This window comes from Oncorhynchus keta, unplaced genomic scaffold, assembly GCF_023373465.1.
Source record: "Oncorhynchus keta strain PuntledgeMale-10-30-2019 unplaced genomic scaffold, Oket_V2 Un_contig_2124_pilon_pilon, whole genome shotgun sequence".
In the NCBI taxonomy this organism is placed as follows: Eukaryota; Metazoa; Chordata; class Actinopteri; order Salmoniformes; family Salmonidae; genus Oncorhynchus; species Oncorhynchus keta.
In genome coordinates, this window is record NW_026282374.1 from 1,675 (window position 1) to 23,922 (window position 22,248).

Sequence of the window (22,248 nt, forward strand, 5' to 3'; positions counted from 1 at the left end):
GTGTAACCAATGTGAAGTGTTATCCTCACCAGACTCCAGTGACGTAACCAGTGTAACCAATGTGAAGTGTTATCCTCACCAGACTCCAGTGACGTAACCAGTGTAACCAATGTGAAGTGTTATCCTCACCAGACTCCAGTGACGTAACCAGTGTAACCAATGTGAAGTGTTATCCTCACCAGACTCCAGTGACGTAACCAGTGTAACCAATGTGAAGTGTTATCCTCACCAGACTCCAGTGACGTAACCAGTGTAACCAATGTGAAGTGTTATCCTCACCAGACTCCAGTGACGTAACCAGTGTAACCAATGTGAAGTGTTATCCTCACCAGACTCCAGCATGTGTTCGTGGGCCTCGTCTACGTAAGTGATGAGCTGCTGCAGGAAGGTGTAGGCAAAACGCTTCTCTGTGGAGGGAGTATCCAACTCCTGCTCTTTCATGGCCCTGTAGAGATAAACCAGTCAGACAATCAGTCAGTCAGTCAGCCAGCCAGCCAGTCAGTCAGTCAACTTACATACTGATAGACAGACAGACAGTTGGTCAGTCAGTTAGATAATCAGTTTACAGACAGGCAGTCAGTCAGATAATCAGTTAACAACCAGTCAGCCAATCAATCAGTCAGACAGTATAGCCATTCTCACCTGGACACAGTCTAACCATCCTCACCTGGACACAGTGTAACCATCCTCACCTGGACACAGTATCACCATCCTCACCTGGACACAGTGTAACCATCCTCACCTGGACACAGTATAACCATCCTCACCTGGACACAGTATAACCATCCTCACCTGGACACAGTATAACCATCCTCACCTGGACACAGTGTAACCATCCTCACCTGGACACAGTGTAACCATCCTCACCTGGACACAGTATAACCATCCTCACCTGGACACAGTATAACCATCCTCACCTGGACACAGTATAACCATCCTCACCTGGACACAGTGTAACCATCCTCACCTGGACACAGTATAACCATCCTCACCTGGACACAGTATAACCATCCTCACCTGGACACAGTATAACCATCCTCACCTGGACACAGTGTAACCATCCTCACCTGGACACAGTGTAACCATCCTCACCTGGACACAGTGTAACCATCCTCACCTGGACACAGTATAACCATCCTCACCTGGACACAGTCTAACCATCCTCACCTGGACACAGTATAACCATCCTCACCTGGACACAGTGTAACCATCCTCACCTGGACACAGTGTAACCATCCTCACCTGGACACAGTATAACCATCCTCACCTGGACACAGTATAACCATCCTCACCTGGACACAGTGTAACCATCCTCACCTGGACACAGTATAACCATCCTCACCTGGACACAGTATAACCATCCTCACCTGGACACAGTATAACCATCCTCACCTGGACACAGTGTAACCATCCTCACCTGGACACAGTGTAACCATCCTCACCTGGACACAGTGTAACCATCCTCACCTGGACACAGTGTAACCATCCTCACCTGGACACAGTATAACCATCCTCACCTGGACACAGTGTAACCATCCTCACCTGGACACAGTGTAACCATCCTCACCTGGACACAGTATAACCATCCTCACCTGGACACAGTATAACCATCCTCACCTGGACACAGTGTAACCATCCTCACCTGGACACAGTATAACCATCCTCACCTGGACACAGTATAACCATCCTCACCTGGACACAGTATAACCATCCTCACCTGGACACAGTGTAACCATCCTCACCTGGACACAGTGTAACCATCCTCACCTGGACACAGTATAACCATCCTCACCTGGACACAGTGTAACCATCCTCACCTGGACACAGTGTAACCATCCTCACCTGGACACAGTATAACCATCCTCACCTGGACACAGTATAACCATTCTCACCTGGACACAGTCTAACCATCCTCACCTGGACACAGTGTAACCATCCTCACCTGGACACAGTAACCATCCTCACCTGGACACATCCTCACCTGGACACAGTATAACCATCCTCACCTGGACACAGTGTAACCATCCTCACCTGGACACAGTGTAACCATCCTCACCTGGACACAGTATAACCATCCTCACCTGGACACAGTGTAACCATCCTCACCTGGACACAGTGTAACCATCCTCACCTGGACACAGTATAACCATCCTCACCTGGACACAGTATAACCATCCTCACCTGGACACAGTGTAACCATCCTCACCTGGACACAGTGTAACCATCCTCACCTGGACACAGTGTAACCATCCTCACCTGGACACAGTCTAACCATCCTCACCTGGACACATCCTCACCTGGACACAGTATAACCATCCTCACCTGGACACAGTGTAACCATCCTCACCTGGACACATCCTCACCTGGACACAGTATAACCATCCTCACCTGGACACAGTATAACCATCCTCACCTGGACACATCCTCACCTGGACACAGTATAACCATCCTCACCTGGACACAGTATAACCATCCTCACCTGGACACATCCTCACCTGGACACAGTGTAACCATCCTCACCTGGACACAGTGTAACCATCCTCACCTGGACACAGTATAACCATCCTCACCTGGACACAGTATAACCATCCTCACCTGGACACAGTATAACCATCCTCACCTGGACACAGTATAACCATCCTCACCTGGACACAGTGTAACCATCCTCACCTGGACACAGTATAACCATCCTCACCTGGACACAGTATAACCATCCTCACCTGGACACAGTGTAACCATCCTCACCTGGACACAGTATAACCATCCTCACCTGGACACAGTGTAACCATCCTCACCTGGACACAGTGTAACCATCCTCACCTGGACACAGTGTAACCATCCTCACCTGGACACAGTATAACCATCCTCACCTGGACACAGTATAACCATCCTCACCTGGACACATCCTCACCTGGACACAGTATAACCATCCTCACCTGGACACAGTATAACCATCCTCACCTGGACACAGTGTAACCATCCTCACCTGGACACATCCTCACCTGGACACAGTGTAACCATCCTCACCTGGACACAGTATAACCATCCTCACCTGGACACAGTATAACCATCCTCACCTGGACACAGTATAACCATCCTCACCTGGACACAGTCTAACCATCCTCACCTGGACACAGTCTAACCATCCTCACCTGGACACAGTATAACCATCCTCACCTGGACACAGTGTAACCATCCTCACCTGGACACAGTATAACCATCCTCACCTGGACACAGTATAACCATCCTCACCTGGACACAGTGTAACCATCCTCACCTGGACACATCCTCACCTGGACACAGTATAACCATCCTCACCTGGACACAGTATAACCATCCTCACCTGGACACAGTATAACCATCCTCACCTGGACACAGTGTAACCATCCTCACCTGGACACAGTATAACCATCCTCACCTGGACACAGTATAACCATCCTCACCTGGACACAGTATAACCATCCTCACCTGGACACATCCTCACCTGGACACAGTCTAACCATCCTCACCTGGACACAGTATAACCATCCTCACCTGGACACATCCTCACCTGGACACAGTGTAACCATCCTCACCTGGACACATCCTCACCTGGACACAGTGTAACCATCCTCACCTGGACACAGTATAACCATCCTCACCTGGACACAGTATAACCATCCTCACCTGGACACAGTATAACCATCCTCACCTGGACACAGTGTAACCATCCTCACCTGGACACAGTGTAACCATCCTCACCTGGACACAGTATAACCATCCTCACCTGGACACAGTATAACCATCCTCACCTGGACACAGTATAACCATCTTCACCTGGACACAGTATAACCATCCTCACCTGGACACAGTATCACCATCCTCACCTGGACACAGTCTAACCATCCTCACCTGGACACAGTATAACCATCCTCACCTGGACACAGTCTAACCATCCTCACCTGGACACAGTATAACCATCCTCACCTGGACACAGTGTAACCATCCTCACCTGGACACAGTCTAACCATCCTCACCTGGACACAGTGTAACCATCCTCACCTGGACACAGTATAACCATCCTCACCTGGACACAGTCTAACCATCCTCACCTGGACACAGTGTAACCATCCTCAACTGGACACAGTATAACCATCCTCACCTGGACACAGTGTAACCATCCTCACCTGGACACAGTATAACCATCCTCACCTGGACACAGTATAACCATCCTCACCTGGACACAGTGTAACCATCCTCACCTGGACACAGTATAACCATCCTCACCTGGACACAGTGTAACCATCCTCACCTGGACACAGTGTAACCATCCTCACCTGGACACAGTGTAACCATCCTCACCTGGACACAGTATAACCATCCTCACCTGGACACAGTGTAACCATCCTCACCTGGACACAGTGTAACCATCCTCACCTGGACACAGTGTAACCATCCTCACCTGGACACAGTATAACCATCCTCACCTGGACACAGTGTAACCATCCTCACCTGGACACAGTGTAACCATCCTCACCTGGACACAGTGTAACCATCCTCACCTGGACACAGTATAACCATCCTCACCTGGACACAGTGTAACCATCCTCACCTGGACACAGTGTAACCATCCTCACCTGGACACAGTGTAACCATCCTCACCTGGACACAGTATAACCATCCTCACCTGGACACAGTGTAACCATCCTCACCTGGACACAGTGTAACCATCCTCACCTGGACACAGTGTAACCATCCTCACCTGGACACAGTGTAACCATCCTCACCTGGACACAGTATAACCATCCTCACCTGGACACAGTGTAACCATCCTCACCTGGACACAGTGTAACCATCCTCACCTGGACACAGTGTAACCATCCTCACCTGGACACAGTGTAACCATCCTCACCTGGACACAGTGTAACCATCCTCACCTGGACACAGTATAACCATCCTCACCTGGACACAGTGTAACCATCCTCACCTGGACACAGTATAACCATCCTCACCTGGACACAGTCTAACCATCCTCACCTGGACACAGTATAACCATCCTCACCTGGACACAGTATAACCATCCTCACCTGGACACAGTATAACCATCCTCACCTGGACACATCCTCACCTGGACACAGTGTAACCATCCTCACCTGGACACAGTATAACCATCCTCACCTGGACACAGTGTAACCATCCTCACCTGGACACAGTATAACCATCCTCACCTGGACACAGTGTAACCATCCTCACCTGGACACAGTATAACCATCCTCACCTGGACACAGTGTAACCATCCTCACCTGGACACAGTGTAACCATCCTCACCTGGACACAGTATAACCATCCTCACCTGGACACAGTATAACCATCCTCACCTGGACACAGTATAACCATCCTCACCTGGACACAGTATAACCATCCTCACCTGGACACAGTATAACCATCCTCACCTGGACACAGTATAACCATCCTCACCTGGACACAGTATAACCATCCTCACCTGGACACAGTATAACCATCCTCACCTGGACACAGTATAACCATCCTCACCTGGACACAGTATAACCATCCTCACCTGGACACAGTATAACCATCCTCACCTGGACACAGTATAACCATCCTCACCTGGACACAGTATAACCATCCTCACCTGGACACAGTGTAACCATCCTCACCTGGACACAGTATAACCATCCTCACCTGGACACAGTGTAACCATCCTCACCTGGACACAGTATAACCATCCTCACCTGGACACAGTATAACCATCCTCACCTGGACACATCCTCACCTGGACACAGTATAACCATCCTCACCTGGACACAGTATAACCATCCTCACCTGGACACAGTGTAACCATCCTCACCTGGACACAGTATAACCATCCTCACCTGGACACATCCTCACCTGGACACAGTGTAACCATCCTCACCTGGACACAGTATAACCATCCTCACCTGGACACAGTGTAACCATCCTCACCTGGACACAGTCTAACCATCCTCACCTGGACACATTCTAACCATCCTCACCTGGACACAGTGTAACCATCCTCACCTGGACACAGTATAACCATCCCACCTGGACACAGTATAACCATCCTCACCTGGACACAGTATAACCATCCTCACCTGGACACAGTATAACCATCCTCACCTGGACACAGTGTAACCATCCTCACCTGGACACAGTATAACCATCCTCACCTGGACACAGTATAACCATCCTCACCTGGACACAGTGTAACCATCCTCACCTGGACACAGTGTAACCATCCTCACCTGGACACAGTATAACCATCTTCACCTGGACACAGTATAACCATCCTCACCTGGACACAGTATAACCATCTTCACCTGGACACAGTATAACCATCTTCACCTGGACACAGTATAACCATCCTCACCTGGACACAGTATAACCATCTTCACCTGGACACAGTATAACCATCCTCACCTGGACACAGTATAACCATCCTCACCTGGACACAGTGTAACCATCCTCACCTGGACACAGTATAACCATCTTCACCTGGACACAGTATAACCATCCTCACCTGGACACAGTATAACCATCTTCACCTGGACACAGTCTAACCATCCTCACCTGGACACAGTGTAACCATCCTCACCTGGAAACACAGTATAACCATCTTCACCTGGACACAGTGTAACCATCCTCACCTGGACACAGTGTAACCATCCTCACCTGGACACAGTATAACCATCCTCACCTGGACACAGTGTAACCATCCTCACCTGGACACAGCCAACCATCCTCACCTGGACCCAGTGTAACCATCCTCACCTGGACACAGTCTAACCATCCTCACCTGGACACAGTGTAACCATCCTCACCTGGACACAGTCTAACCATCCTCACCTGGACACAGTGTAACCATCCTCACCTGGACACAGTGTAACCATCCTCACCTGGACACATCCTCACCTGGACACAGTCTAACCATCCTCACCTGGACACAGTGTAACCATCCTCACCTGGACACAGTGTAGCCATTTATCTGAAAGAACTTGAGAATGTCTTGGGCTTTTCCTCTGTCTTTGTATTTCTCTCTGGCGGTGAGTGTGTCATAGGGCACCAGTAAGGGATGGTTCCCTCCTCCTGGAACAAGATCAGAGGAAACACTGAGACCAGAGAAAGACATTTTTGGATGTTTGAAAATAGTGGGGACATTGACCGTTGCAGCGTCAGTGAATTGAGAGGACTTCACACAGTGTCACAGTGACACCTGCTGGTTGTTAACTGAACTGCAATCGAACCAGCAGTGAGGAAAGCAGGTGCAAAGCAAAACTACAAGTGTACGACTGGAGCGCGTCCTAGAAGCAGGAGTGACTGTTTGGAGAGTCCTCGTCCGTGTGTGAGCAGTATAGTATAACTGTGGGCCCAGCCAACACAGTATAGCTGTGGGCCCAGCCAACACAGTATAGCTATGTGCCCAGCCAACACAGTATAGCTGTGGGCCCAGCCAACACAGTATAGCTGTGGGCCCAGCCAACACAGTATAGCTGTGGGCCCAGCCAACACAGTATAGCTGTGGGCCCAGCCAACACAGTATAGCTGTGTGCCCAGCCAACACAGTATAGCTGTGTGCCCAGCCAACACAGTATAGCTGTGGGCCCAGCCAACACAGTATAGCTGTGGGCCCAGCCAACACAGTATAGCTCTAATGTCCCAGTTCTTTCCAACAGCTATCTAAGGTCTGTTGGATGTCCCAGCTATCTAAGGTCTATAGTTGGCTGTCTAGCAGATATCTAAGGTCTCTAGTTGGATGTTTAGCTGCAGCTATCAGGTCTCTAGTTGGATGTCAGCAGATATCTAAGGTCTCTAGTTGGATGCCCAGCCATCACAGGTCTCTGTTGGATGTCTAGCAGCTATCTAAGGGCTCTAGTTGGATGTCTAGCAGCTATCTAAGGTCTCTAGTTGGATGTCTAGCAGCTATCTAAGGGCTCTAGTTGGATGTCTAGCAGCTATCTAAGGTCTCTAGTTGGATGTCTAGCAGCTATCTAAGGGCTCTAGTCGGATGTCTAGCAGCTATCTAAGGGCTCTAGTTGGATGTCTAGCAGCTCTAAGGGCTCTAGTTGGATGTCAAGCAGCTATCTAAGGTCTCTAGTTGGGCCCAGCCAATCAAGGTCTCTAGTTGGATGTCTAGCAGCTATCTAAGGTCTCCAGTTGGATGTCTAGCAGCTATCTAAGGGCTCTAGTTGGATGTCTAACAGCTGTCTAAGGGCTCTAGTTGGATGTCTAGCAGCTATCTAAGGTCTCTAGTTGGATGTCTAGCAGCTATCTAAGGGCTCTAGTTGGATGTCTAGCAGCTATCTAAGGGCTCTAGTTGGATGTCTAGCAGCTATCTAAGGGCTCTAGTTGGATGTCAAGCAGCTATCTAAGGTCTCTAGTTGGATGTCTAGCAGCTATCTAAGGTCTCTAGTTGGATGTCTAGCAGCTATCTAAGGTCTCCAGTTGGATGTCTAGCAGCTATCTAAAGTCTCTAGTTGGATGTTTAGCAGCTATCTAAGGTCTCTAGTTGGATGTCTAGCAGCTATCTAAGGTCTCTAGTTGGATGTCTAGCAGCTATCTAATGTCTCTAGTTGGATGTCAAGCAGCTATCTAAGGTCTCTAGTTGGATGTCTAGCAGCTATCTAAGGTCTCTAGTTGGATGTCTAGCAGCTATCTAATGTCTCTAGTTGGATGTCTAGCAGCTATCTAAAGTCTCTAGTTGGATGTTTAGCAGCTATCTAAAGTCTCTAGTTGGATGTCTAGCAGCTATCTAATGTCTCTAGTTGGATGTTTAGCAGCTATCTAAAGTCTCTAGTTGGATGTTTAGCAGCTATCTAAAGTCTCTAGTTGGATGTCTAGCAGCTATCTAAGGGCTCTAGTTGGATGTCTAGCAGCTATCTAAGGGCTCTAGTTGGATGTCTAGCAGATATCTAATGTCTCTAGTTGGATGTTTAGCAGCTATCTAAAGTCTCTAGTTGGATGTCTAGCAGCTATCTAAGGGCTCTAGTTGGATGTCTAGCAGATATCTAAGGTCTCTAGTTGGATGTTTAGCAGCTATATAAGGTCTCTAGTTGGATGTCTAGCAGCTATCTAAGGTCTCTAGTTGGATGTTTAGCAGCTATCTAAAGTCTCTAGTTGGATGTTTAGCAGCTATCTAATGTCTCTAGTTGGATGTCTAGCAGCTATCTAAGGGCTCTAGTTGGATGTCTAGCAGCTATCTAAGGGCTCTAGTTGGATGTCTAGCAGCTATCTAAGGTCTCTAGTTGGATGTCTAGCAGCTATCTAATGTCTCTAGTTGGATGTCAAGCAGCTATCTAAGGTCTCTAGTTGGATGTCTAGCAGCTATCTAAGGTCTCTAGTTGGATGTCTAGCAGCTATCTAATGTCTCTAGTTGGATGTCTAGCAGCTATCTAAAGTCTCTAGTTGGATGTTTAGCAGCTATCTAAAGTCTCTAGTTGGATGTCTAGCAGCTATCTAATGTCTCTAGTTGGATGTTTAGCAGCTATCTAAAGTCTCTAGTTGGATGTTTAGCAGCTATCTAAAGTCTCTAGTTGGATGTCTAGCAGCTATCTAAGGGCTCTAGTTGGATGTCTAGCAGCTATCTAAGGGCTCTAGTTGGATGTCTAGCAGATATCTAAGGTGTCTCTAGTTGGATGTTTAGCAGCTATCTAAAGTCTCTAGTTGGATGTCTAGCAGCTATCTAAGGGCTCTAGTTGGATGTCTAGCAGATATCTAAGGTCTCTAGTTGGATGTTTAGCAGCTATCTAAGGTCTCTAGTTGGATGTCTAGCAGCTATCTAAGGTCTCTAGTTGGATGTTTAGCAGCTATCTAAAGTCTCTAGTTGGATGTTTAGCAGCTATCTAATGTCTCTAGTTGATGTCTAGCAGCTATCTAAGGGCTCTAGTTGGATGTCTAGCAGATATCTAAGGTCTCTAGTTGGATGTCTAGCAGATATCTAAGGGCTCTAGTTGGATGTCTAGCAGATATCCAAGGTCTCTAGTTGGATGTCTAGCAGATATCTAAGGTCTCTAGTTGGATGTCTAGCAGCTATCTAAGGTCTCTAGTTGGATGTCTAGCAGCAGCGTGAGCTACAGTTGGACGTCATGTTACCTTCATCAGTAAAGAGTACTGTTCTACCTATTAAACACAGGAGACAGAGAGAGAGAGGGGTACAGAGGGGCACAGCAACAGATCAAGAACAGGAAACCAGTTACCAAATCAAGACCAGGAACAGCTGGTTACTTGGTGTTGGAAGCTAACAGACCAGAGGTAAGTCTGTCCTAAAGGACAATCTGTCCGACTGTACGTACCTTTGGCTTCTAGTTCAAGTTTCTTCTTCTTCGCCCAAATATTATGATAGTTCTCTGCAAGCAGTCTGCCATGGACTGAAAAGAATGGACATAATAAACACTCTGGTTAATCACTAGACTGGGGCTTACTTTGTCATAACCATTATACACACATCTTGTGTTGCAAGTAACACAGAACGTGTAGCATGTCACTCAGAGCACGTGTAGCGTGTCACTCAGAGTATGTATAGCGTGTCACATGGTACTCAGCGTACGTGTAGCATGTCACTCAGAGTATGTGTATCGTGTCACTCAGAGTATGTGTATCGTGTCACTCAGAGTATGTGTAGCGTGTCACTCACGTGCAGGTCCCGGGACAGTGTCACATTGCTCATGTCGATGGGTCTGGGGCTGAAACCTGGAGCTCCTTCGACAGAGTGTTGCTGGGAAGAACACAGAGGGAGAGACGGGACTGTTAGCTACTTGACATGTCCTGTAGTCTCAGGACTCTTCTCAGGACTGTTAGCTACTTGACATGTCCTGTAGTCTCAGGACTCTTCTAAGGACCGTTAGCTAATTGACATGTCCTGTAGTCTCAGGACTCTTCTCAGGACTGTTAGCTACGTGACATGTCCTGTAGTCTCAGGACTCTTCTCAGGACTGTTAGCTACTTGACATGTCCTGTAGTCTCAGGACTCTTCTAAGGACTGTTAGCTACTTGACATGTCCTGTAGTCTCAGGACTCTTCTCAGGACTGTTAGCTACTTGACATGTCCTGTAGTCTCAGGACTCTTCTAAGGACTGTTAGCTACTTGACATGTCCTGTAGTCTCAGGACTCTTGTCAGGACTGTTAGATACTTGACATGTCCTGTAGTCTCAGGACTCTTCTCAGGACTGTTAGCTACTTGACATGTCCTGTAGTCTCAGGACTCTTCTCAGGACTGTTAGCTACTTGACATGTCCTGTAGTCTCAGGACTCTTCTCAGGACTGTTAGCTACTTGACATGTCCTGTAGTCTCAGGACTCTTCTCAGGACTGTTAGCTACTTGACATGTCCTGTAGTCTCAGGACTCTTCTCAGGACTGTTAGCTACTTGACATGTCCTGTAGTCTCAGGACTCTTCTAAGGACTGTTAGCTACTTGACATGTCCTGTAGTCTCAGGACTCTTGTCAGGACTGTTAGATACTTGACATGTCCTGTAGTCTCAGGACTCTTGTCAGGACTGTTAGCTACTTGACATGTCCTGTAGTCTCAGGACTCTTCTAAGGACTTTAGCTACTTGACATGTCCTGTAGTCTCAGGACTCTTCTAAGGACCGTTAGCTACTTGACATGTCCTGTAGTCTCAGGACTCTTCTCAGGACTGTTAGCTAATTGACATGTCCTGTAGTCTCAGGACTCTTCTCAGGACTGTTAGCTAATTGACATGTCCTGTAGTCTCAGGACTCTTCTCAGGACTGTTAGCTAATTGACATGTCCTGTAGTCTCAGGACTCTTCTCAGGACTGTTAGCTAATTGACATGTCCTGTAGTCTCAGGACTCTTCTCAGGACTGTTAGCTAATTGACATGTCCTGTAGTCTCAGGACTCTTCTAAGGACCGTTAGCTACTTGACATGTCCTGTAGTCTCAGGACTCTTCTAAGGACTGTTAGCTAATTGACATGTCCTGTAGTCTCAGGACTCTTCTCAGGACTGTTAGCTAATTGACATGTCCTGTAGTCTCAGGACTCTTCTAAGGACCGTTAGCTACTTGACATTTCCTGTAGTCTCAGGACTCTTGTCAGGACTGTTAGATACTTGACATGTCCTGTAGTCTCAGGACTCTTCTCAGGACTGTTAGCTACTTGACATGTCCTGTAGTCTCAGGACTCTTCTCAGGACTGTTAGCTACTTGACATGTCCTGTAGTCTCAGGACTCTTCTAAGGACTGTTAGCTACTTGACATGTCCTGTAGTCTCAGGACTCTTCTCAGGACTGTTAGCTACTTGACATGTCCTATAGTCTCAGGACTCTTGTCAGGACTGTTAGCTACTTGACATGTCCTGTAGTCTCAGGACTCTTCTCAGGACTGTTAGCTACGTGACATGTCCTGTAGTCTCAGGACTCTTCTCAGGACTGTTAGATACTTGACATGTCCTGTAGTCTCAGGACTCTTCTAAGGACTGTTAGCTACTTGACATGTCCTGTAGTCTCAGGACTCTTCTCAGGACTGTTAGCTACTTGACATGTCCTGTAGTCTCAGGACTCTTCTCAGGACTGTTAGCTACGTGACATGTCCTGTAGTCTCAGGACTCTTCTCAGGACTGTTAGCTACTTGACATGTCCTGTAGTCTCAGGACTCTTCTCAGGACTGTTAGATACTTGACATGTCCTGTAGTCTCAGGACTCTTCTCAGGACTGTTAGCTACTTGACATGTCCTGTAGTCTCAGGACTCTTCTAAGGACTGTTAGCTACTTGACATGTCCTGTAGTCTCAGGACTCTTCTAAGGACTGTTAGCTACGTGACATGTCCTGTAGTCTCAGGACTCTTCTCAGGACTGTTAGCTACGTGACATGTCCTGTACTTTGCTCTGACAGGTGAAGGACATACTGTATATTCCGCCAGGCTGAAACAGTCAGTGTCTACTATTGGGCATGTCCCTATTGATCTGTGAAGTGTATGAATCAGAGAGGAGACTGGACGACCACGTAAAGGCATTACCAGGAGCAGCTGGAAGTGTATCACATCACAGTCAGTACTGTACAACTCAGTGCATTAGAATGGATGGAGCAGCTGGAAGTGTATCACATCACAGTCAGTACTGTACAACTCAGTGCATTAGAATGGATGGAGCAGCTGGAAGTGTATCACATCACAGTCAGTACTGTACAACTCAGTGCATTAGAATGGATGGAGCAGCTGGAAGTGTATCACATCACAGTCAGTACTGTACAACTCAGTGCATTAGAATGGATGGAGCAGCTGGAAGTGTATCACATCACAGTCAGTACTGTACAACTCAGTGCATTAGAATGGATGGAGCAGCTGGAAGTGTATCACATCACAGTCAGTACTGTACAACTCAGTGCATTAGAATGGATGGAGCAGCTGGAAGTGTATCACATCACAGTCAGTACTGTACAACTCAGTGCATTAGAATGGATGGAGCAGCTGGAAGTGTATCACATCACAGTCAGTACTGTACAACTCAGTGCATTAGAATGGATGGAGCAGCTGGAAGTGTATCACATCACAGTCAGTACTGTACAACTCAGTGCATTAGAATGGATGGAGCAGCTGGAAGTGTATCACATCACAGTCAGTACTGTACAACTCAGTGCATTAGAATGGATGGAGCAGCTGGAAGTGTATCACATCACAGTCAGTACTGTACAACTCAGTGCATTAGAATGGATGGAGCAGCTGGAAGTGTATCACATCACAGTCAGTACTGTACAACTCAGTGCATTAGAATGGATGGAGCAGCTGGAAGTGTATCACATCACAGTCAGTACTGTACAACTCAGTGCATTAGAATGGATGGAGCAGCTGGAAGTGTATCACATCACAGTCAGTACTGTACAACTCAGTGCATTAGAATGGATGGAGCAGCTGGAAGTGTATCACATCACAGTCAGTACTGTACAACTCAGTGCATTAGAATGGATGGAGCAGCTGGAAGTGTATCACATCACAGTCAGTACTGTACAACTCAGTGCATTAGAATGGATGGAGCAGCTGGAAGTGTATCACATCACAGTCAGTACTGCACAACTCAGTGCATTAGAATGGATGGAGCAGCTGGAAGTGTATCACATCACAGTCAGTGCTGTACCTGTTACATTAAGGCTGGATGGAGCACCTGGCTGATCTGAGAGATCCTACTGTGCTCTGTGCATTAGGCTGGCTGGGTCTCCCTCCCTGGTCCTCTCTATGCTCCAGCACCACATCACCATCGTCTTCAGAGACTCCTTGATAGGCCAACGATACACCTCTTTATCCTGGAGGGACACGGAGAAGAGGCATCAGAGAGACTGTAAAACTCTTTATCCTAGATGGGGACACAGAGAAGAGGCATCAGAGAGAGACTGGCCGGTAAAACTCTTTATCCTAGAGGGACACAGGAGCAGACTGGAAGTGTATCACATCACAGTCAGGACAACTCAGAGATTAGACTGGATGGACAACTCTTTATCCTCACAGGGACACAGAGAAGAGGCATTAGAAGAGAGACTGGTGGTTAGAAACATAAACCTCTTTATCCTAGATGGATGGACACAGAGAAGAGACTCAGAGAGAGACTGGTGGTTAGAATGGATGGAAACCTCTTTATCACAGTCAGACTGGACACAGAGAAGAGGATGGAGAGACTGGTGGTTAGAAACATAAACCTCTTTATCCTAGAGGGACACAGAGAAGAGGCTCAGAGAGAGACTGGCCGGTAAAACTCTTTATCCTAGAGGGACACAGAGAAGAGACTCAGAGAGAGACTGGCCGGTAAAACTCTTTATCCTAGAGGGACACAGAGAAGAGACTCAGAGAGAGTTAGAAACATAAACCTCTTTATCCTAGAGGGACACAGAGAAGAGCGTCTGCTAAATGACTTAAATGTAAATGTAAATGTAAGAGGATCAGAGAGAGACTGGTGGTTAGAAACATAAACCTCTTTATCCTAGAGGGACACAGAGAAGAGCGTCTGCTAAATGACTTAAATGTAAATGTAAATGTAAGAGGATCAGAGAGAGACTGGCCGGTACAACTCTTTATCCTAGAGGGACACAGAGAAGAGACTCAGGGAGAGACTGGTGGTTAGAAACATAAACCTCTTTATCCTAGAGGGACACAGAGAAGAGGATCAGAGAGAGACTGGTGGTTAGAAACATAAACCTCTTTATCCTAGAGGGACACAGAGAAGAGGATCAGAGAGAGACTGGTGGTTAGAAACATAAACCTCTTTATCCTAGAGGGACACAGAGAAGAGACTCAGAGAGAGACTGGTGGTTAGAAACATAAACCTCTTTATCCTAGTTGTTGGACACAGAGTCTGAGACTGTTGATGAACTGAGACTGGACCTGACCTGGTTGTTGATGAACTATCTCACAGGGAAGAGACTCTGACCTGGTTGTTGACAGAACTAGTCTGACCTGGGTTGAAGAGACTCAGATGAACTCAGAGTGTTGACTGGAAGGTAGTAGACAGATATATCTCTGGTTGACTGAGAGAAACTGAGTCTGACCTGGTTGTTATAACTCTGGTTCCTGAGGGACACAGAGACCTGGTTGTTGAGAAGGCTCACAGAGAGACTGGTTGTTGATGAATATCTCACTGGTTGGAAGAGACTCAGAGTCTGACCTGGATGGTAGTTGATGAACTGATCTGACCTGACCTGGTTGTTGATGAACTCAGAGAGAGACTGGACCTGACAGTTATATCACTGGGGATGAACTGAGTCTGACCTGGAAGGTAGTTGATATATCTCTCTGGTTGTTGAGAAGAGTCTGACCTGGTTGTTGAGAAACTGAGTCTGACCTGGTTGTTGATGAACTGAGTCTGACCTGGTTGTTGATGTCTGACCTGGTTGTTGATAAACTGAGTTTGACCTGGTTGTTGATAAACTGAGTCTGACCTGGTTGTTGATAAACTGAGTCTGACCTGGTTGTTGATGAACTGAGTCTGACCTGGTTGTTGATGAACTGAGTCTGACCTGGTTGTTGATGAACTGAGTCTGACCTGGTTGTTGATGAACTGAGTCTGACCTGGTTGTTGATGAACTGAGTCTGACCTGGTTGTTGATGAACTGAGTCTGACCTGGTTGTTGATGAACTGAGTCTGACCTGGTTGTTGATGAACTGAGTCTGACCTGGTTGTTGATGAACTGAGTCTGACCTGGTTGTTGATGAACTGAGTCTGACCTGGTTGTTGATGAACTGAGTCTGACCTGGTTGTTGATAAACTGAGTCTGACCTGGTTGTTGATAAACTGAGTCTGACCTGGTTGTTGATGAACTGAGTCTGACCTGGTTGTTGATGAACTGAGTCTGACCTGGTTGTTGATGAACTGAGTCTGACCTGGTTGTTGATGAACTGAGTCTGACCTGGTTGTTGATGAACTGAGTCTGACCTGGTTGTTGATAAACTGAGTCTGACCTGGTTGTTGATGAACTGAGTCTGACCTGGTTGTTGATGAACTGAGTCTGACCTGGTTGTTGATGAACTGAGTCTGACCTGGTTGTTGATAAAGTCTGACCTGGTTGTTGATAAACTGAGTCTGACCTGGTTGTTGATGAACTGAGTCTGACCTGGTTGTTGATGAACTGAGTCTGACCTGGTTGTTGATGAACTGAGTCTGACCTGGTTGTTGATGAACTGTCTGACCTGGTTGTTGATGAACTGAGTCTGACCTGAACCTGGTTGTTGATAAACTGAGTCTGACCTGGTTCTTGATAAACTGAGTCTGACCTGGTTGTTGATAAACTGAGTCTGACCTGGTTGTTGATGAACTGAGTCTGACCTGGTTGTTGATGAACTGAGTCTGACCTGGTTGTTGATAAACTGAGTCTGACCTGGTTGTTGATAAACTGAGTCTGACCTGGTTGTTGATAAACTGAGTCTGACCTGGTTGTTGATAAACTGAGTCTGACCTGGTTGCTGACTAACAAATGATAGACCACAGCCTCGTGTTCCAGTACGATCTTACCTTCTCTGACAGCCCTTTATAGGGCTTGAGGAGAGGGTGGACTTTAGAGGCCTCACACACCTTGTCTCCGTGAACCCAGCCGTTGGAAAACTGAGACAGACGAGAGAGAGATATAGGAGAGAGAGCGAATTAAAAATCATTCATTAATGAATTCATCAATGACTGAATATATGAATCAATGACTGAATCAATGAATCAATGACTGAATCAATGAATCAATGACTGAATCAATGACTCAATGACTGAATCAATGAATCAATGACTGAATCAATGATCAATGACTGATTGATCGATGACTGAATCAATGACTGAATCAATGAATCAATGACTGAATCAATGAATCAATGACTGAATCAATGAATCAATGAATCAATGACTGAATCAATTGATCGATGACTGAATCAATGGCTGAATCAATTGAATCAATGACTGAATCAATGAATCAATTGATCAATGACTGAATCAATGGCTGAATCAATGAATCAATGACTGAATCAATTGAATCAATGGCTGAATCAATGAATCAATGACTGAATCAATTAATCAATGGCTGAATCAATGAATCAATGAATCAATGACTGAATCAATTAATCAATTCCTCTCATTCAATCAAGCGCTTCGAGACAACCCCCTCACCTTGTCCATGGACCACTTGTCATGTGAATGCTCAGCGTATTTAGTGACAAAGTGATCCAGCTTCTCCGGGACGTTCACACTGGGCCACAGCAGGGACACAAAAGAAGTACAACGACCGTCACTGTCACACGCCCCGTCAGAAAGAAGAGGATACCTTGATGTATTCAGACTGACTGAATCAACTGAATCAACTGTGTCTTACTTGGTGGTGTCTGCTGGCTGTGGGTTGAAGTTTCCCTCGGGGTCCATAGAGGACTGTTTCTCCATCACGGCCACATAGTTACTCTCCATGTAGTCAGGTGGCAGTGCCCCGGCCACGGCACTCAGACACGGGAGAGCCAGTTTAAACAGCTCCTGGTCGTACCTCTGGAGAGGGAGAGGAGACCGCTGCATATGAAGAAGCTGTCTCGACATAAAACACAAATCACTTTATAACCCAGTGTGATGGTGAACAAGACGATGTGAGTGAAGTTACAAGGTGTATCCAACTGTATGGATTGAGAGGGTAAGATAGTATGGTAGGTTTCCCCCCTGACCACTAGAGGGCCCTGACCACTCCCAGGGTAAGATAGTATGGTAGGTTTCCCCTGACCACTAGAGGGCCCTGACCACTCCCAGGGTAAGATAGTATGGTAGGTGATGTTTCCCCCTGACCACTAGAGGGCCCTGACCACTCCCAGGGTAAGATAGTATGGTAGGTGATGTTTCCCCCTGACCACTAGAGGGCCCTGACCACTCCCAGGGTAAGATAGTATGGTAGGTTTGACCACCCCTGACCACTAGTATGGTAGGTGGCCCTGACCACTCCCAGGGTAAGATAGTATGGTAGGTGATGTTTCCCCTGACCACTAGAGGGCCCTGACCACTCCCAGGGTAAGATAGTATGGTAGGTTTCCCCCTGACCACTAGAGGGCCCTGACCACTCCCAGGGTAAGATAGTATGGTAGGTGATGTTTCCCCCTGACCACTAGAGGGCCCTGACCACTCCCAGGGTAAGATAGTATGGTAGGTTTCCCCCTGACCACTAGAGGGCCCTGACCACTCCCAGGGTAAGATAGTATGGTAGGTGATGTTTCCCCTGACCACTAGAGGGCCCTGACCACTCCCAGGGTAAGATAGTATGGTAGGTTTCCCCCTGACCACTAGAGGGCCCTGACCACTCCCAGGGTAAGATAGTATGGTAGGTGATGTTTCCCCCTGACCACTAGAGGGCCCTGACCACTCCCAGGGTAAGATAGTATGGTAGGTGATGTTTCCCCCCTGACCACTAGAGGGCCCTGACCACTCCCAGGGTAAGATAGTATGGTAGGTTTCCCCCTGACCACTAGAGGGCCCTGACCACTCCCAGGGTAAGATAGTATGGTAGGTTTCCCCTGACCACTAGAGGGCCCTGACCACTCCCAGGGTAAGATAGTATGGTAGGTGGTTTCCCCCTGACCACTAGAGGGCCCTGACCACTCCCAGGGTAAGATAGTATGGTAGGTGATGTTTCCCCCTGACCACTAGAGGGCCCTGACCACTCCCAGGGTAAGATAGTATGGTAGGTGATGTTTCCCCCCTGACCACTAGAGGGCCCTGACCACTCCCAGGGTAAGATAGTAATGGTAGGTTTCCCCCTGACCACTAGAGGGCCCTGACCACTCCCAGGGTAAGATAGTATGGTAGGTTTCCCCCTGACCACTAGAGGGCCCTGACCACTCCCAGGGTAAGATAGTATGGTAGGTGATGTTTCCCCCTGACCACTAGAGGGCCCTGACCACTCCCAGGGTAAGATAGTATGGTAGGTGATGTTCCCCCTGACCACTAGAGGGCCCTGACCACTCCCAGGGTAAGATAGTATGGTAGGTGATGTTTCCCCCTGACCACTAGAGGGCCCTGAACCATCACAATCTCAGCATCTTCAACAGGTACAACACCGTGATAAGCACAGTAGATGGACTGAAAACCACAGTAGATGGACTGAATACCACAGTAGATGGACTGAATACCACAGTAGATGGACTGAATACCACAGTAGATGGACTGAATACCACAGTAGATGGACTGAATACCACAGTAGATGGACTGAATACCACTCCCAGGGTAAGATAGATGGACTGAATACCTCCCAGGGTAAGTAGATGGACTGAATACCACAGTAGATGGACTGAATACCACAGTAGATGGACTGAATACCACAGTAGATGGACTGACCATTACCTCCAGTAGATGGACTGAATACCACAGTAGATGGACTGAATACCACAGTAGATGGACTGATTACCACAGTAGATGGACTGAATACCACAGTAGATGGACTGAATACCACAGTAGATGGACTGAATACCACAGTAGATGGACTGAATACCACAGTAGATGGACTGAATACCACAGTAGATGGGACTGAATACCACAGTAGATGGACTGAATACCACAGTAGATGGACTGAATACCACAGTAGATGGACTGAATACCACAGTAGATGGACTGAATACCACAGTAGATGGACTGAATACCACAGTAGATGGACTGAATACCACAGTAGATGGACTGATTACCACAGTAGATGGACTGATTACCACAGTAGATGGACTGATTACCACAGTAGATGGACTGATTACCACAGTAGATGGACTGAATACCACAGTAGATGGACTGATTACCACAGTAGATGGACTGAATACCACAGTAGATGGGACTGAATACCACAGTACAGGTAGTCCACAGGAGGTTGGTGACACCTTCATTTTGGGAGGACGGGGCTCGTTGTAATGGTATCAACGGTATCAGACACATCCGACGCGTGGTTTCCACGGTTTCCAGGTGTTTCCGATGCCATTCCCCTTTACTCCGTTGCAGACATTATTATGAGCCCGTCCTCCTCCCCTCACCAGCCTCCACTGGATGTAGTCTGTACCTTGCGAGACAGAGCATCGAAGATGCCCCAGAACAGCTTCCTGGAGAGATGCAGCTCTTCGTCCGACGACGCCCCAAAGCTCCCCCAGCCGCCCGTCAGACAGTAGTACTTCCAACAACGCTCGTAGTGATTGGTCAACAGCTGAAACATCAAGATACGCAGTCTACAATCGTGCTCAAAGATGCATGATTACTGAACACCTCAGAAACACACACAATACTATAATGAGGTTGGATGAGGTTGGAGGATGTGGTTGGAGGAGGAGGTTGGAGGAGGAGGATGAAGGAGGAGGAGGATGAGGTTGGAGGAGGAGGAGGAGGAGGTTGAAGGAGGATGAGGAGGAGGAGGATGATGGAGGAGGAGGTTGGAGGAGGATGAGGAGGAGGATGATGGAGGAGGAGGTTGGAGGAGGACGACGGAGGAGGAGGTTGGATGAGGAGGTTGGAGGATGAGGTTGGAGGAGGGAGGGAAAGAAGGAGGGAGGAGGAGATTGGACGAGGAGGTTGGAGGAGGGAGGGATGGAAGGAAGGAGGGAGGAGGAGGCTGGATGAGGTTGGCGGATGAGGTTGGAGGATGAGGTTGGAGGAGGAGGATGAGGAGGTTGAAGGAGGATGAGGAGGAGGAGGATGATGGAGGAGGAGGTTGGAGGAGGATGAGGAGGAGGATGATGGAGGAGGAGGTTGGAGGAGGATGAGGAGGAGGACGACGGAGGAGGAGGTTGGATGAGGTTGGAGGATGAGGTTGGAGGAGGGAGGGAAAGAAGGAGGGAGGAGGAGGTTGGAGGAGGGATGGAAGGAAGGAGGGAGGAGGAGGCTGGATGAGGTTGGCGGAGGAGGTTGGAGGATGAGGTTGGAGGAGGTTAGCCACACGGCGGGCTACAGAGAAGAAGACCTAATGAAACCTTGAGAGGCATCTTGGTGTGTTCGTTGAGGAGAGGAACATCGAACACCAAGCGCCTCAGCAGGTGTTGCATCATGGACGGCCTCAGTTGACTGGGAACACACACACACACACACACACACACACACACACACACACACACACACACACACACACACACACACACACACACACACACACACACACACACACACACACACACACACACACACACACACACACACACACACACACACACACACACACACTTATTAAAGAACCACTACTGTAGAAGTAGGAAAGTGTTCCCCTAACATTCCTTAGCCACACCTACAGATGTAGGATCAGAATTTGAGCCAGTATGCTACAGCAGGATAAAAAATCCTGAAGTAACAGGAAATGTGAATTATTATGTAGATTATAATGAATGGACATTTCTGTAAGGGTTGATGATCTAGTCTGACATTTCTAATTCGTAATTACAAAACTTCAGAAGCCTTATAAAACCTCAAATACACTACACATTTTTATTTTCATCCACAGGATGATCAAATTAAGATCCTACATCTGTAGCCAGAAGACAGATAGTCACATAGAGAGTGTTTCCATCCCTACAGTTGTAACCATCCCTTACCCACAGGTGGCCAGTCAAATATACTAGCAGAGAGTAACCCGAAAGCCCTTCCTTACCCACAGGTGGCCAGTCAAATATACTAGCAGAGAGTAACCCGAAAGCCCTTCCTTACCCACAGGTGGCCAGTCAAATATACTAGCAGAGAGTAACCCGAAAGCCCTTCCTTACCCACAGGTAGCCAGTCAAATATACTAGCAGAGAGTAACCCGAAAGCCCTTCCTGACCCACAGGTAGCCAG

At 47.6% G+C, this 22,248-nt stretch overlaps 2 protein-coding genes across 2 annotated transcripts in view; both read right to left on the reverse strand.

The window, feature by feature from the left end:
• LOC127920921 (ryanodine receptor 2-like) lies at positions 1-10,681 on the reverse strand. The gene is made up of 5 exons (XM_052504934.1): positions 10,645-10,681; positions 10,308-10,382; positions 10,108-10,134; positions 6,981-7,104; positions 1-445 (listed from the first exon to the last, which is right to left on the reverse strand). The coding sequence occupies exons 1-5, from the start codon at positions 10,679-10,681 to the stop codon at positions 226-228; spliced, it is 483 nt and encodes a 160-aa protein (XP_052360894.1). The 3' UTR covers positions 1-225.
• LOC127920922 (ryanodine receptor 2-like) overlaps positions 10,649-22,248 on the reverse strand; it is a 26,566-nt gene continuing 14,966 nt past the window's right edge. Inside the window, exons 9-15 of the mRNA XM_052504936.1 lie at positions 21,399-21,489; positions 20,498-20,638; positions 17,804-17,967; positions 17,602-17,680; positions 16,966-17,055; positions 14,131-14,269; positions 10,649-10,729 (exon numbers count right to left, since the gene is read on the reverse strand). Of these exons, the coding sequence (XP_052360896.1) occupies positions 14,150-14,269; positions 16,966-17,055; positions 17,602-17,680; positions 17,804-17,967; positions 20,498-20,638; positions 21,399-21,489 (685 nt within the window). The 3' untranslated portion in view covers positions 10,649-10,729; positions 14,131-14,149. The remainder of the gene's footprint in view (positions 10,730-14,130; positions 14,270-16,965; positions 17,056-17,601; positions 17,681-17,803; positions 17,968-20,497; positions 20,639-21,398; positions 21,490-22,248) is intronic.

Excerpts from the sequence above, each read along its gene's own strand:
- LOC127920921 (XM_052504934.1), bottom strand. The coding sequence starts at position 10,681 with ATGAGCAATGTGACACTGTCCCGGGACCTGCACGTGA. Across the intron at positions 10,135-10,307 it reads ACTTGAACTAGAAGCCAAAG|GTAGAACAGTACTCTTTACT; the intron begins GTACGTACAGTC and ends TGTGTTTAATAG. Across the intron at positions 446-6,980 it reads AATGGCTACACTGTGTCCAG|GGCCATGAAAGAGCAGGAGT; the intron begins GTGAGGATGGTT and ends TTATCTCTACAG.